The sequence below is a fragment of the Pollicipes pollicipes genome, unplaced genomic scaffold (assembly GCF_011947565.3).
Source record: "Pollicipes pollicipes isolate AB1234 unplaced genomic scaffold, Ppol_2.1 Scaffold_4295;HRSCAF=5057_pilon_pilon_pilon, whole genome shotgun sequence".
Taxonomy (NCBI): Eukaryota; Metazoa; Arthropoda; class Thecostraca; order Pollicipedomorpha; family Pollicipedidae; genus Pollicipes; species Pollicipes pollicipes.
This window is the reverse complement of record NW_023596461.1, coordinates 8,752,455-8,768,196: the sequence shown is the minus strand read 5'-3', so window position 1 is coordinate 8,768,196 and position 15,742 is coordinate 8,752,455. Positions and strand designations below refer to the sequence as shown.

The window sequence follows — 15,742 nt, the reverse complement described above, 5'->3', positions numbered from 1 at the left end:
AATTGAATTCGAGCTCGACCAATGCGCCGTGCTTGTAAAATCAACAACTGTAATCGCCTGCAAATGTCACGCTGTTTTATTTCCGTCTTTGCTCAAACAGCTAGGTCATCGCGCGTCCACATGTCCTACGCAGGTACCTGGTGCTTCAGCTGGGAGACGAACTTGGGCTTGATCTGCACCATCTCATCGGCCCACTCCTTGCGCTGGTACCGGGACGTGTCCTCGATGAACTGGATCTGCTCCAGCGACGACGGGTGCTCCGTGTACAGGTCCTTCTTAGCTGCAAATGAAACCCAACGATAATGTAAGATTTCGATGGTGGCGCTTGTGGTGTGGAAAGGCTTCAATGAGATCTGATGCTGCTATATCTCTCTCATAAAAGGTCCCCAGTGTTAACTACCGCTGCTGATATTCCTCGCTGCCATGACAAGACGTTGCTCCGCCGAAACCGTGATCTAAAATTGCTCACCGCACGCCATTGGGCAAGTGCACAGCGTCAGTGCGGCACAGATGAGCCGACACGGTACAGTTACAATCTCTGTGATGATGCGCAAGTCATTTCAAAACAGCAAACAAGTTTGTGTGTAGCTCAGTGGGTACAAAATAGGCGATGGCTAGATGGCGCCACTACACTTCAGCACTGAATACGTCCCCATCGCTATGTGACCGACCGATGACGTCCCCTGACTGCGTGGCTGGCCGATGGCGTTCCTCTGACCCCCGTGACTGACCGATAACACCCCTTTGATCCCGTGACGGACCGAGGACACTACTCTGACCCCGTGACTGCCCGACGACACCCCTGTGACACCGTCATCGCCCGACGATACCCTTTTAACACCGCAACGGATGACATCCCTCTGACCCCGTGACTGACCGATGACGCGGATGGCGGCCGAGGTGACGGCCTGGCCCAGTCGGTTGGTGGCCCGGCACGTGTACAGGCCCGAGTCGGCCGGGTACACGCTGAGCAGGTCCAGCGCCACGTAGTCGAACTCGTACGCCGGCCGGAACCGGTGGCCTGCGGAGAGGGCGGCCGGGTCAGTCACTGCGGTCACGGTCACAATCAAGTCGGCGGTCGGTCATCGCGGTCACTATCACGGTCGCAATCCCGACGGTCGATTACCGGGGTCACTACCACGGTTCCAGACCCGGTGCCAACACTCGTCAGATATGGCAGACTGTATGGACACTGCACGGGAATGAGTTGGGATGGACGCGTCACGCGCTAACCGTCACTGCACAACAGTACTGCTCACCTATGAGAGAGAGTTTGACAGCGTTCATCCAGGATTAGCGGGTAGCTAAGTGCGAAATGGACTCCACAATGAATAGCTTTTAACATTCAAAGTATGTTGATATAGGCAACACTACCCTTCACCCCCCATAGCTGTTTGCGGGCGGAAGAGGTTGGTGTATCGCGATGTCATGGGAAATGGCAAATACGCCGGGGACCTTTCGAAAACGAGTACGACATAAGCTTACCTCCAGCGCCATTGCTAGCGCTCGGCACACCACCGACTCACCGGTCTTCAGCGGCTGATCGTTGACGAACCACTCGACCTTCATGCTGTTGTCACCGACCGGCTGCAGCCGACACTCGAGGTGCACGTTGGTGCCCTCGAGCGTCTCCACGTTCCTCAGCGGCTTGGTGAAGTTCGGCATCTGACGGTCGAAGGTCACGTGGTACTTCCATCTGAGTACGCACCACGCCCCGTGTGCAGCGGCCACTATCGGATCTCAGTGGTCTATTCCAAAGTTGCGCTCCAATACATTGGCATGAGATCCGCGATCAGTACACCGTGTTTTATGCACCGTGAAGGTTGTTGTGTTCGCCGTAAAAGTGACACCAGTCTGGACTTGTCACTCTTGTCGGCTCTGTTACACCTGTCAAATCATCCTAGTCATCATCAGCGCGCAACTCCGATATATATATATATATATATATATATATATATATATATATATATATATATATATGGATCTTCGTCACAGAGCAATACAGTGCGACACAGCGCACCCATGGAATACCTCACTCAAAACGAGCATTTGTCCGTGTCCGCAGGGCTGCCGAGCCGCAACCGACCTGAGCTCACTGAGCGAGCTGACCTGACCCGACCTGACCGGACCGCGACCTCGCTGTGCGCTCACCTGGTTGATGGTCGTGTCCTCCTCGACGCGGCGCGTCTGCTTGGCCGAGTCCTCCAGGTACTGGATCTGGTCGAGCGCGCCCTCGTGCTGCGTGTCGGTGTCGACGTCGGCGTGTGGCACCACGTGCACCAGCGCCGACGTGTGCGCCGAGCCGAGCTTGTTGGTGGCGCGGCACGTGTACTCGCCCTCGTCGGCCTTGGTCAGGTCCAGCACGTCCAGCGCCACGAAGCCGAAGTCGGCGTACGTGCGGAAGCGGGAGCCGATGGTGATGGGGCGGCCGTTCTGGAACCACTCCACCTTCATGGTGGGGTCGTTGACGGGCTCCAGGCGGCACTCCAGGTGCACGCCGCGCCCCTCCGGCTGCGGCGCCGGGTTCTGCGGGAGCAGACACGGCGGGTCAGCTTACAATACTTGGTAGTGCAACGGTCCATGCGTTGGTAGCAACCGTCTTACTGAAATCTAGTCGATGGTTTTTACAATACGTCGTTGGCTAACTGGGGCAATGAGAACGAATGAACGAAGAACGAACAACAAGCAACAAGAGCGAACCAGCAGCTGCAAACGCAGACATGTATTTTCCGAAAAGCGCTTTTTGCTGAAACACAAGAAAATGGAATAGGCACGGGTGATATGACCATCAACGAGTTGATTGCTGATGATCATCGCTATGTTTTCGTTTTCGCTACTCTACCAGCATGACTGCTTCAGTAATATATGCTCTCCACTTATTACCCTGGCTTCACGTGGTGACCAGCAAACCACGTCGTGTCCAGACGTACCTTGAGCGGCTCAACGAAGACGGGCTTGGATTTGCAGTAATCGGGCACGTCGTACTGCGGCTCCTGGAACTTGGCCTTCTCCATGCGGTCCGTCTTCTCTACCACTCCGCGGTGCATAGACGTGGTGTCGACGGCCTGGCGCACTGCCGACGCAGAGTGCCGCAGCTCAGCCCCACCGCACCCCCTCGGTACAGTGACGTCATGAACGGGCGGGGCTCCGTCGGGCACGGCACCGACTGCGAGTGCTCTTTTCAGGGCGCTGCCCCTTCCAAGAGCATTTCATGCGAATCATGTGAAAACGTCGCTCTGCCGTTAAGCGGCCACCATGTTCAAGGCTTGCTGCTGGAAATTTCGTATATCATGAAGTACATCCCAACCTGTCAGGCAATATAAAACGACGAGTACAAACACAGTGCACATTGTTCCTAATGCAGACTAGCTTGGGCAGCAGAGTATGAAATCTGACATAGAGAACACCCGGGAGCCAGTTGGTCCTCAACAGCAGTTCGAACATTAACTAGCGGCTAATGTCAGCTGGACTCCTTAACGCAGCGGCGCGAAGCCCGTTCCGCCCGAGCGCCAGCCCGGCCCCAGTCCCCTGCCAACGGCTGAGCCGCTATACACAGGAGCCGTGCGGTACAGTCTATACCAGATCACCGCTCGGTTGTTGGTCGTCCTTACCGGAGCCGCTGACGCGTGCAATTACCGAACCCGGGAAAGGTAGACAGGCATCTTACCTTCGACCTTCATCTGGGTCTGGGCGCGCACCTCCCCCAGGGGGTTCTTGGCCACCAGAGTGTAGGTGCCCGCGTCCTCTGGCTTGGCGCCGGCGATGTCGAGCGCCACGTAGCCAAAGTCGAGTACTGTCTGGATGCGGCTGGCCGGCGCCAGAGGCTTGCCGTTCAGGAGCCACTCAGTCTGCCAATCAACCGCCAGATGGCGTCAGCGGGCGCCCACGGCCGCGTGCTCACAGCCGACAGAGCGTCCAGAGGGTATCGGCAGGCGCCCGCGGCCGCGTGCTCACAGCCGTCACCTGAGACAACAGCAGACTATTAACCTTATACGTCAATAATATTGATCTTGCCGTCCATGTAAAAAGCAGAGGAAACAGCAGCCATGTCTCGCTCTTTGAATGCACGTTGTCGCCTGGACTTGAGTGAACTAGAGGTCACGATGAATTGATCGGTATCGAGATAATGCCGCTGGATCTCTACTGGTCGCTAGCTATGTTCACGGATGAGATCATCCCACGAACTCTGTACGCATCTAAAACATGGATGGTGGAAGGACTGAATTGGGCCAGCAAATTAAAAAAATACACCATAGGATTCAAACGCACTTTACAAAGACTTATCTAAGCAGATGACGGATCGATTCAAAGATCGTAACACTACAAAGGAATAACGGTGTGACCATGTTCCTATTTTATCCGTCAGTGCGACCATCTACCATATGATCATGGCAATCACGCCCCAACATCAATAAGATCCGGCAAGATATCGGTAACAGTCATGCAATCCATCACGGTGATTCTAAAATTAAATTGAGGCGCGACGAAAAAGAACGAAAAGCACGCAACACGTTAACCAATGTCCCCGCATAGATGGGGCTGTAGGTGGTCACTGAGGAGAGGTTGAGAAGCTGTGGCAGATCACGTGACAGTGAGTTTTCCTGACGCGCCACGTCACAACGAAGAGGGCCTGTGCCCACTTCCTCGCGTGACTACACGAACTCAGGTCACTGTGTCGTCCATGTGTTAATCCCGGGTCCCGGGTACAAATGACAGCTTTCTGTCCGGAGCCTTAGTCTCCCACTGGTGCCTACCTCACGGCGTCCAGCAAAGTGTGTGATATACGCCAAGGGCTTTGTGCTAAGCCAGCCCGGCTTCCCCAGAAGGTCCGATACATGCCACTTTTCTGGCCAAAACGAATTTTGCGGCGAAAGCAACGGTTTAGTGGATTTTCGAGACAGATTGTCCTGCGTGCAGTTGCGATATATCATAATGCATCATCGGATCTGAGAGAGGGCCGGAGCGTCAATTAGACAAGAGATGGCTAATGGTGGCAGGTAGCTCGTTGGTGCTACCTGCAACCCTCCAACTGCCACCATTCATCTGTCACCCTCCTCTAGCCACCCTCCATCTGCCACCCTTTACCAGCCAGTCCTCCATCCGCCACCCTTCACCTGCCACGTATGCCAAGCAGCTTTTACCTTCATGGTGGCATCGTTCTGCGGTTCCACACGACCCTCGAAGTGAGCCCGCTGTCCCTCCTTGATGACGTTTGTTCCCTTCAGTGGTCCGAGGAATTTGGGAGGCATCTTGGTGACCGTCACATCTTCCTCAACCAGCCGCTGGTGACGACTGCAAAAGAAAATAGCGCTTTGTGTGATCAAAAAAGCCATAACCAGCAGTAAATGCAAAATTATATCTTTAAATTAAAAAACCTTGATTGACACCACGTCTTCATGTGCTACAGATAAGGCAGCGCTGGGCGCCATGCACCATTTTAAGCCAAAAGCCTTGCTTGCGCAACTGGCTATATCTTAATCCGAGCGCATTCCCAGAAAGCTCTCGCCAGCACCTGCAACTCGAACCAAACATTTTCCAAATCGGCTGCCCCGCTCTCACCCTCGCCAATCTCCAGCAGCCACACTCGCTCACAGCGGTGCCGCACGCCTCACCTACAGTCCTCCAGGTACTGTAACACCCCGCTGCTCACCTGGCGTCCTCCAGGTACTGGAACTGCTGCAGGCTCTCCACCTGGCTGTCGGTGACGACGTCCTTCCTGCCGATGCACTGCAGCGTGGCCTGGCACTGCGCCTGGCCCGCCACGTTGCGCGCCACGCAGGTGTACACGCCCGTGTCGAACACCGTCACCTGCTTGATGGTCAGGCTGACGTAGCCGAAGTTGAAGAAGGTCGTCATCCGCGAGCCTGCCAGGCGGGGGCGGGGACATGTCAGAGGCTGGGTCAGGTCCGCTTCAAAACGCATGCTTCGGTAGATGGGAGGAAGAATAAACATCAGATTTACATCAAACTTACTGTGAGTTTCACCCACTGTTTCTGTAAACCAAGTAAACGAGTGCAAAATAATGCCCAGGTGCGTCCATGACTGGCTACGGCAGCATTCTATGCGGATTTTTCTGCCCGCACATTCGGCACGGTTGAAAGGCAAGTATGTGGGCGTGGAGGTAACAACCCCGCTATCTCGCAACAGATCACATCACGCCTACGCAGCTGTCTCCGGCATCCCTCAGCCGGCGTGAGCCCCCGAGCCTCCGGCGTCACTCAGCCGGCGTGAGCCCCCGAGCCTCCGGCGTCACTCAGCCGGCGTGAGCCCCCGAGCCTCCGGCGGCACTCAGCCGGCATGAGTCTCCGGGCCCGCGACGTCACTCACTGGCCTCGAGCGGCTTGCCGTCCTTCAGCCAATCAACGCGCAGCGTCGAGTCGCCGGTGGGCTCGAGGCGCCCCTCGAAGTGGGCCGTGCCGTTCTCGGGCACGGTCGGCGCGTCCCTGATCGGCTGTGTGAAGCGCGGCACTGTCTTGGTGTCGGCGAGGTCGGCCGTCACCTGCCGGGCACGCCGGGCCGGGTCAGGCACGGGGTCAGGAGTGGGTCCGACGCTGTCTCGGTATGAGGCAGGTTACGACTCTCGACGCTTGACGCTACATGTAGGTCACGTCAAGCTGGGTCGGGTGGAAGGGTCAGGGTTGGGTCTGGGATGAGGTCAAGGCAGAGCCGAGGACAGGGCAGGGTCGGAGTCAGGGGAGTCTAGTGACCTCTGCCGGCTATTTCTGAAGGTGGTGGCGCGGCCCATCGCTGAACACATCAGCCTTAGCCTGCATAACTGTAAATTTGATAACAAACAAGGGGACTTTAAACACTGTCATAGCCAAGGGATTTAAGTGTCCTGATGTTTTAAGTTATCTCTGTACCATGTATAGCTCCAAAATGTTGCCATTTTGTTGCTACATAAGTTTTCAACGATTTACATTCAAGTACAATGGCGCGGTATAAGCAGTTGTTTGCAGAATTGTTTGCTGTTCACTGCATCGAGGTCGGGTGGTGCTGATACACTAAGCCTTCGTCAGCGAAACAGAGCGATAAACGGACCCGGCGCCCAGCACCGTCTGTGCGTGACACGGACCTGCTTCTGGATGGCCTGTTTGTAGGACTCCAGCTGCTCGACCGACTGGATGTACTGCTGCTGCTCGGGGATGCCGAGGTCGCCGGTGACGGCCGCCTGCACGTTCACCACCAGCTGCGCCTGGCTGAACGCCTCGCCCACCTGCACATGGGGTATCGCCCGAGGTCGATCAGGGTCGAGCATGCGTACTTGTAGATCTGCTTCAGCTAGTCACAAAACATGCGTTTCGTTTTTGCAATAATGACTGTAGTCGCATTTGATTGTAGTCTTACAGCACCTCGCATGTGCGTAGTATGCAATCAAAATTAAGAGTGTCGAAAGTAGTGTTGACAATTTTGAATCTTGCATCCGAATGAATCCATTTTGCGGCATAATGTACGAGTCCACACCCACTTTTACCAAACGTGAGTCTGACAATACAGCACTAGCGCGAGCTTGTGGCTACGCTGCCGTCAACGATCACCAGTTAACGTGACGACTGCGAGGGCCTCCTGTCAGCCGACCTTGTTGGAGGCGCGGACCGTGTAGACGCCAGAGTCCTCGGGCCGCAGCTGGCTGATATGTAGCGCCACGTGACCAAAGTTGTTGATGTTGGAAATACGAGAGCCTGGCGAACGGGTGATATTGTCAAAAGTGTTTCTCCTTGGCTTTCATGATAAGCTGCGATTCCAACAGGTGGTGTAAATAGTTTGCTTGGGTCTCACTTGAACACGCTTTCAGCCTAAATTGTATCGTCAAAAAAGCATGACGGCTACATAAGAGTCGCCAGCCATGTCAAAGACAAGCCATATCAGAATAACCAAACGCAGCTGGCAACGTCCATAGAAACTTTAAAAAAATCGCCATACAGTCTTAATAAAAGTGTGAAGGCATTCTTGAACACTTCAGAGCTGGCGATATTTGACGGAGCCGAGCGTTCAGCATCCCCTGCAGCGGTGGGGACTTACTAGCCGTGATGGGCTTGCCGTCCTTGAACCACTCTATCCTCATGTGCGAGTCCGAGACAGGCTCCACTTGGGCCTCGAAATGGGCGAGACCGTTCTCGTTGGCGCCCAGCACGTCGCGGAGCTCGCGCACGAAGTGCGGCTTCACCATCTTCTCCTCGGTCGAGATGGTGCGCATGAAGCGGGAGGCGTCCTCCAGCATCTGGATCTGCTCAAGGCTCTCCGGATGTTGCGGCGCTGTCTCGATCGTGGCACGAGCTGGAAAACAGGGCCGGCAACACTTAAGTAACATCACGCTTTCTTGGAAGTGGTTTTGGTTTTGAGATGGTAATTTGCGTTCATCGCCTGAGGCCGCCATCTGATATATCGTCACTCAGGATGCATTTGAAACAAATGTTCGAGGGCAACGACCAGAGGAGCTTGACATGCACAAGCTCATGAAAAGGTCGTGGTCTTGGCGTATTGTGCAGCCGAGGGCATGCCTAGATCTCAGCAAGCTCCGTTGCCCACTGTTCAATTCACGGAATTTTGGACTGCTCCCGTCGAACAATCGCAAACACTGCTACCGTCATTCAACACAATTTTAAGTAATTCTAGGTAAGTTAACAGGCCTTTTCGACAACGTCATGCGGGGTCAAATACCAGACGTCAACTCCCGCTATAAGCACCACTCCGTAGTCCTGAGCTTCGCCCGCCCCCTCTCCGCCCCCGTCTGTCCAGAGCTCCAGTCGCCCGCCCGTCCCCGTCACCCTCTGTCCAGAGTTCCAGTCGCCCCACCCCCTCCCCGCCACCGTCTGTCCAGAGTTGTAGTCGCCCCGCCCCTTCCCACCCGTCTGTCCTGAGCTCCAGCCGCCCCGCCCCCTCCCCGCCACCGTCTGTCCAGAGTTTTAGTCGCCCCGCCCCTTCCCATCCGTCTGTCCTGAGCTCCAGCCGCCCCGCCTCCTCCCCACCGCTCTCTGTCCGGAGCTCCAATCGCCCCCACCCCACAGTCGCCGCCGCCCCGTCCCGCCCGCACTCACGGCCGATGGTGACGGTGCAGGAGCAGTCGGCGGCGCCCGCCTGGTTGACGGCGCGGCACGTGTACACGCCGGTGTCCTGCTGGATCACCGTCAGCAGGCTCAGCGAGACGTAGCCAAACTTGTGCGTCAGCGTGGCGCGGGAGCCTGCCCGAGCGGAGATGACGTTCGGTGACGCGGCAGGTGACACGTCAGGTGACGCGGCGGGTGACGCGTCAGGTGATGCATAGGGTGATACCTCACGAGAGGCCAGGTGACACGTCACGTGATGCCGCAGGTGATGCGTCACGGATGCCTCAGGTGATGTATCACGGGACGCAAGGCGACGCGTCGCGGGATTTCAAGTGACGCGTCACGAGGCACGGCAGGTGACAAACCAAGCGACACGTCAAGGGCTGCGTCAGGCCACGCATCTGAAGACATGCCTGTCAACGCGTCAGGTGGCGCGTCCAACCAAGCTACAGCAGGATACCTGACGAGGATGAGGCCTACTCGGATTCACAAACATCGATAGGCTAGGTGGATTTACGATGCAATATCTCATAGCGTCGGATCCAAAGAAACTGATGATGTGATCTCAAGGAGCCAAAACGGTTCAGTAAGGAGATCAGGAGGAAAAAAGTCACCGTGCAAGCCAGCATGAAATGGTCAAGCGCACCACGCCTGTTGTGTTTGGTATTTGCCAGCTGCACGCTTGCCCCTTGATGCTGCGTGCCAAAATACAACAGCATGGCTTGACATCTTTGTGTGTGTTGCGGCTGCCACACAATGATTTCCAGCCTTCGCATCACTTTTACATGCCGGATTATCTTCGGAAGCGCTAACATGACGAGCGACGCAGGGACACTGTCATCCAGCCTGATCCCCCCCCCACCCGCCGCTCATCCGGGCGCCACGCGCGGCGTCCGCCACTCACTGGCCGAGAGCGGCTGGCCGTCGATGTACCACTCGATCCGCATGGTGGGGTCGCCGAGCGGCACCACCTTGGCCTCCAGCAGGATGCGGTCGCCCTCGTTGACGCGCGTGTCCCGCAGCGGGTGGGTGAACTGGGGCGGCTGCACCGGCTGCTCCTCGTCCGGCCGCTGCGGCTTCGGCCGCGACCGCTCCACGTGCTTCAGGTGGATGATCTCCGGCTCGTTGGGCGCCTCCGGGGGGATCACCTGAGGAGGACGGCGGTCAGGGCCAGGGAAGGGCTCAGCTCGACGCACGGCAGAGCAGAGCAGGCCGTGGTCCGCCCGGCAATGGGTAAGGACGAATTTGACAGCACCAAGCCCGTGGTATGAGATCAGTGGGGGAAAATAAAGCAAATGTTTTCTTGAAAATGGCCTGACTTGAATGGGCGCCAGCGAAATGAGCATTTAGCCCCTTGGTTGCGCTGCAGGTTTGATTTGTCCAATAGCTGCAGAAGTCTGTTATCATCCCGACCTAAACTGGACAGTTCAGATCATCATGTCATGAGCCAGGGCTGCCGGCGCCGCCAGACCTTGGTCGGCTTAGGCAGATGGAGTCTCCAGGGTTCGCTGGGCGGAGGCGGCGGTCCCACGTCGACGTAGAGCTTGGCGCGCGTGGCCGTGCTGCCAGCGGCGTTCTGCGCCGTGCACTGGTACCAGGCGCTGTCCTCGGGCCGCACGCTGCGGGACAGGTGCGTCATACATCACATCAGCCGTTCTCACTTGGGGATGGACGTGGGTGGTGTCTAACGTTCGTCGCGCGTGGTGGCCGCAGTTGTACAGCTCATGTCAACCGCTGCAGCTTCAGTGAAACGCCGGCGCAGGCTTACGGCTTCAGTGGTGTGCGGATAAGGGATAGTGCTCCAGCTTGGCTCACTTTCCGAATAGGGTGGAAGAAGCACCGTCCCAAAAGTAAATTCCTGCGCTCCACGCCTCTAGCCCATCTTTCACGCCTATAACATCGCGGGAATACCTTACACCGCGCTGCTGTTGCAGTGGAGCCATGCATCCAACTCACCAGGGGATGTCGATCATGGAGGCGCCGCCGTCGGTGATGATATGCACGTTGGGGGACGGCTGCAGCGGCTGGCCGTCCTTCTGCCAGGTGATGCGCGGAGTAGGCGCGCCCACCGCGCGACAGCTGAGCGACACCGCTTCGCCGGGCCGCACGTGCACCGTCTGGAAGCGCTCCACGAACTTGGGCGCGATCACCTGCTCCTTCTCCAGCACGTTCAGGTTGATCTGGGGGGAGAGGCGCCCACGTCACCGCCCGCTCAGCGTCCTGTCGGTCGTGCTCGACTGCAGCGTATGGCGCCGACAACAAACTCAGCGCAAACACATTGCTCACTCTACCAATATAGACAATAGACTTCAGAAGACGCTGCACACTTCACCGGACTGGCATCAGGAGCCATGCAGACCCGCGGCACGCACGGAACACTCCGTGTGCGGCGAGCCCGCCGCGCCGGCCGTCGCACCTGGTGGCTGGTCTCGCCGGACTTGTTCTTGGCCACGCAGGTGAGGACGCCCGAGTCGCGCTGGCTGGCGCTGGTGATCATCAGCGCGTGGTTGCCCGCCTCGTTCACCAGCATCTTGTGCGTGGCGTCGTTGGCCAGCGGCATACCGTTGATGTACCACAGCACCTGGACCGCACAGCGACAACCGTTACGCCACCGGTGAACGACACCTGGACCGACCAAGGGCGCGCACCTCACCACGCGGAGGAACAGACGCCGAAACGGAAAGGCCAGATATTCTATTTTCATGGTGTAAGCCACCATCACAAGATTTTGCCATTTTGAGTCTTTTCATCTGCGTTATCATGCAGTAGAACATCATAAACATTGAACATTGCTCTGAATCACATGTCATGCTGTCCACCTCTTTTGCAGCATCTGTCTTCCTCATCTGTATTTTAGCTGTGTAGTGTAAAACGGCATGCCAGGTAGGTACCTATATCACGTCATCCCAAGTCAGTGGCTTATGGTGTGCATACTATTTATATTTTATTGCAACCTTAGATCTTCCGCCCAAAGTGACCCGACACAGTGGTTGCATAACTAAGCATTTTTCTTACGAAAGATAACCGCTACAATCTAGATGTTGCAGAATTGTTCAATTTTCCTTATTGATTACGTACCGCGCGTCTTTTGGTCGCACACGCAGTCTCCCCCGAAGTCGCCACTAGCGAAGTGCGATAAAGTCGGCCGCGCTTAGTTAACATGCCGCGAGATCAACGCCACATGAACTCGACGCTCTGTCCAAAGTCAGTCAAACCAAACGATGGGTCCACACCATCCGCACTTACATCCGGCGCTGGCTTTCCACCAGTGCGACACTCCAGGCGGACCATCTTGCCCTCCTGGACCTCTGTGTCTGAGGGGACCTTGAGGAAGCTGGGTGCCAGCGCTTTGCCCTCACCAACCTCCTCCACTTGTGTGACCGTACTGTGGGGTGGAAACATAGCATGTCACCTAGCGGAAGAGGCTGCTCACTGAAGACTGCCTAGGTGTTAATTCTGAAAACGTGATAACAGTCCCCTTAATACCACTAAATACCGCCAAATGCCATTACTGCAAGAACCGAGCCTATGCAAGGACCGAGCCTACCAGCTACAGAATCGAACATCGGTGACCTTAAACTCTGAATTGCCTCCTATGCGATCAAAACTGACCGCTTCTGGATCTGGCTCGATGTCCTGACCCCTGCCTAAGCTACAGTTTGTTCCTGGACCCTGCCTAACCTGCGGTGGGGCCTGGGACCCTGCCTAACCTGCAGTCGGTCCCTAGACTCTGCCTAACTTACGATGGGTCTCTGAACCCCGTCTAACCTACGCCAGGCTCCCCAGCCGCGGGCGCGGGGCCTGCGGCATCCCCCACACCCTGACTGACCGGTCCGCACGCTGCAGCATCTGCTGCTGCTGGGTAGTGGCAGAGGGCGTGGCGGGCTCCACGGCCAGGTAGGCGGAGCTGACGACGCAGCCGGCCGTGTTCTCAGCCAGCATGGTGTAATGACCCGTATCCTGCGGCTTCACGTCCTTCAGCGCCAGCGTCACCACCGAGTCCTGCTGCGAGATGGCGGCGCGCGGGCTCGGCCGCACGCGCGCGCCGTTCTTGAACCAGGTGATCTTGGGCGCCGGGTTGCCGACCAGGCGCGCCACGAAGGTCGCGTCGCCGCCCTCTGTGACCTTGCTGGCGCGCGGCTTGGCCTGCAGCTGCGGCGGGCTGACGGGGCCGGGCCGGCGGACCTCGGTCTGCGTCACCACGTCCGTCTCGCCGCGGTCGCGCCGGGTCAGCGCCTCGCGGAACTCCGACTCGCGGATCAGACGGTACTCGAACGTGTCCACGCGGAACTCCTGCGGAGGCGAGCACGTCCGCGTCAGCTGATATCGGGGCGAACGCAATGAACGCAGGGCATGGCACGGGCTGGGAAACTATTTGCCTATTGCATCGCTTAGTTCCGTCTGGATGGCCGATGCAGCCGTATCGGAAACTTAACTGCGAAGAACTGCGCAAGGTTGGTATCGGAGCATTCGCATCGGAAACTAACTTGCGTAAAGTCGGATTCTTGGATTTCACTCCACTACGAACTACGAACGATACAGGGAATTAACTAACATTCTATGATAACCCAGACCAGCAAGGCTGCTATCCCGCAGCTAAATGTGGTCAACAGTATGCGGAATTGTGCTTTCATGCCAAGGAAAAGATGTGAACTTCGTGGATCTGAAGTGTGTTGTGAGCCCTTGGTGAAATGGCACACCGATTGCCGTAAATTGAAAATATATCGGTAACTGACCTTGATCAAGCTTTCAAAACATTTCGGTCGCTGAAAGCAAGCAACTTAATCACGCTCAAATCTTTTTCGGTATCAAAAATAATTTACCTTTGAATGCTGAACTGATAGAGGTCACCCACTCAAAAATATTCAACCTTAAGTAATTCTTCCAACACCATGTGAGAGGGAGCATAAGGTTATACAATAAATTCCATATTTCAACATCAGCTGTAGTCAGCGATCACAATGTTGCCCGTAATATTGTCCTGGCAAGAAACACTTCTATGCTATTTCCTGTAACTTTAATTTGCAGTTTGTCTACGAGGCTAAATTATTTACAACTGAAGAGCAAGTTGCTGCAAGGGGCATCATTTCAAGTTATGATGACACAATGATGCGCATTAGACCATGTAGCGTGTATCAAATTCAACCTGAAGAGGCACGTCCTCTGTCCATGTAGTAATGTGCTCATCCCATCTGGGCTACCCTTCGTTAAGAGCTAGCCTCTTTTTAAACTTTGTATAAATTTCTATCTATGCCACCTCACTCGGCAAATGGGTGCAAGGAGCGTGCCGAATGCAAACCTTATCACAATCATGGAGTGCCGTGTTTTCAGAAATGAGCGGCAGCAAGGCCTTGTACGAGAATGTGAATACGCAGTTATGATTCCAAGACTTGGCAGATTCCAAGACCAAGACACCTGCATGCTGTGGAGACATATCCAGAGAACACCAGCAAATGTTCGTAGGCCTCACATACTCTAGAATCACATTTGTATCCTTCTCGCACCACCATCCAATCAGCACCAACCACATGTGTTCCACCCCGAGACTGCAGCGATCCCGTCCTCACCCTCGCCCCCCCCCCCCCTCCGCCTGTCTCGGTCCCCGGGCCTGAGGCCGTCTGCAGTCGCCCCGGTCTGCTCACCTCCACAGCTCCGAACGGCGTGGTTTTGTACTGGCGGTCCGTCTTGGTGGTGGTGGTGGTGTGCCCCGAGGCGTCCGTCATCGAGGTGGTTTCCTGGCGCATCTGCATGCTGTGCTGCTGGCCCATCATGCGGTGCTGGCCACCCGGCAGCTGCCGCTGCAGCTGTCCCTGCTGCTGCAGCTGCACCTGTCCCTGCTGCTGCTGCACCTGTCCCTGCTGCTGCTGCTGCTGCAGGAATGCCGCTGGTGGGGGGCGGACCGGGCGGTTAGGGAGCAGAGTTAGAGTCTCCGACTGAAAGCCGCATAACGATAGCATGCAACGTCCATTCACAGAAGGCACACAACAACGATACGTATCTGAAACTTAACCAGGATTCGCAGTCAACTTTACAATGTTCCAGAGTATAATTACCAGTGAGATCTGCCCCTGTGAGAGCGTATGACGCTTGTTCCAACTTGTCGTTCTTCCCCACGTGCCATTACCTCCCTTCCCCTCTTTGCATCGGTCCCTCAGCCCCTGCCATCCCCTGTCTGGCCGGCTCCTGGCGGCGCCCTCACCCTCCGGCTGGATGTAGACGGTGCAGACGGCCTCGCCGTACTGGTTGGTGGCCATGCAGGTGTACTCGCCCTCGTCGCCCGGCCCGATGCGGTTGATCAGCAGGCTGACGTCACCCGTCAGCTGGTTGTGTTTCAGCTGGTACTTGAAGGACGCTGCCGGACAGAGGTCTCAGATAAGGCCCGAAAGGGTGCTTTTAATGCTGGCATCTTCTCCACGTTCTTCGAAGCAGACACTCCGGTAGTGGACAATAACAGTGTCCTCCATTTGGTGGAGGAGAGGAGATGCTGTTTCAGAGCTGTTTTGGTGAGCGCGTCGTTGGTTTGGGCTCTGAGACCTGGCACTTTGACAGCGAACCAACAAATAGTGATTGTTTTTGATGGTTCTAAAACCGAGGCAGGCGACTGTGCAGTGACTATGGGCTTCTCGACTCGTATCCGTCCAAAAAAGTACACTGCATGCATGTTTGACCATTGCAAATTTGACGTATGGTCTGTT

General features: G+C 56.2%; 1 protein-coding gene across 1 annotated transcript in view; it reads right to left on the bottom strand.

The window, feature by feature from the left end:
- Window positions 1-15,742, bottom strand: part of LOC119096205 (titin-like) — an 82,552-nt gene that overhangs the window by 52,256 nt on the left and 14,554 nt on the right. The window contains 21 exon segments of the mRNA XM_037219005.1: window positions 138-280; window positions 878-1,021; window positions 1,527-1,665; window positions 2,152-2,526; window positions 2,931-3,073; window positions 3,668-3,848; window positions 5,142-5,292; window positions 5,651-5,864; window positions 6,328-6,499; window positions 7,076-7,216; window positions 7,579-7,682; window positions 8,023-8,277; window positions 9,039-9,182; window positions 9,952-10,195; window positions 10,519-10,666; window positions 11,004-11,227; window positions 11,464-11,628; window positions 12,294-12,432; window positions 12,877-13,340; window positions 14,690-14,931; window positions 15,247-15,399. Of these exon segments, the coding sequence (XP_037074900.1) occupies window positions 138-280; window positions 878-1,021; window positions 1,527-1,665; window positions 2,152-2,526; window positions 2,931-3,073; window positions 3,668-3,848; window positions 5,142-5,292; window positions 5,651-5,864; window positions 6,328-6,499; window positions 7,076-7,216; window positions 7,579-7,682; window positions 8,023-8,277; window positions 9,039-9,182; window positions 9,952-10,195; window positions 10,519-10,666; window positions 11,004-11,227; window positions 11,464-11,628; window positions 12,294-12,432; window positions 12,877-13,340; window positions 14,690-14,931; window positions 15,247-15,399 (4,085 nt within the window).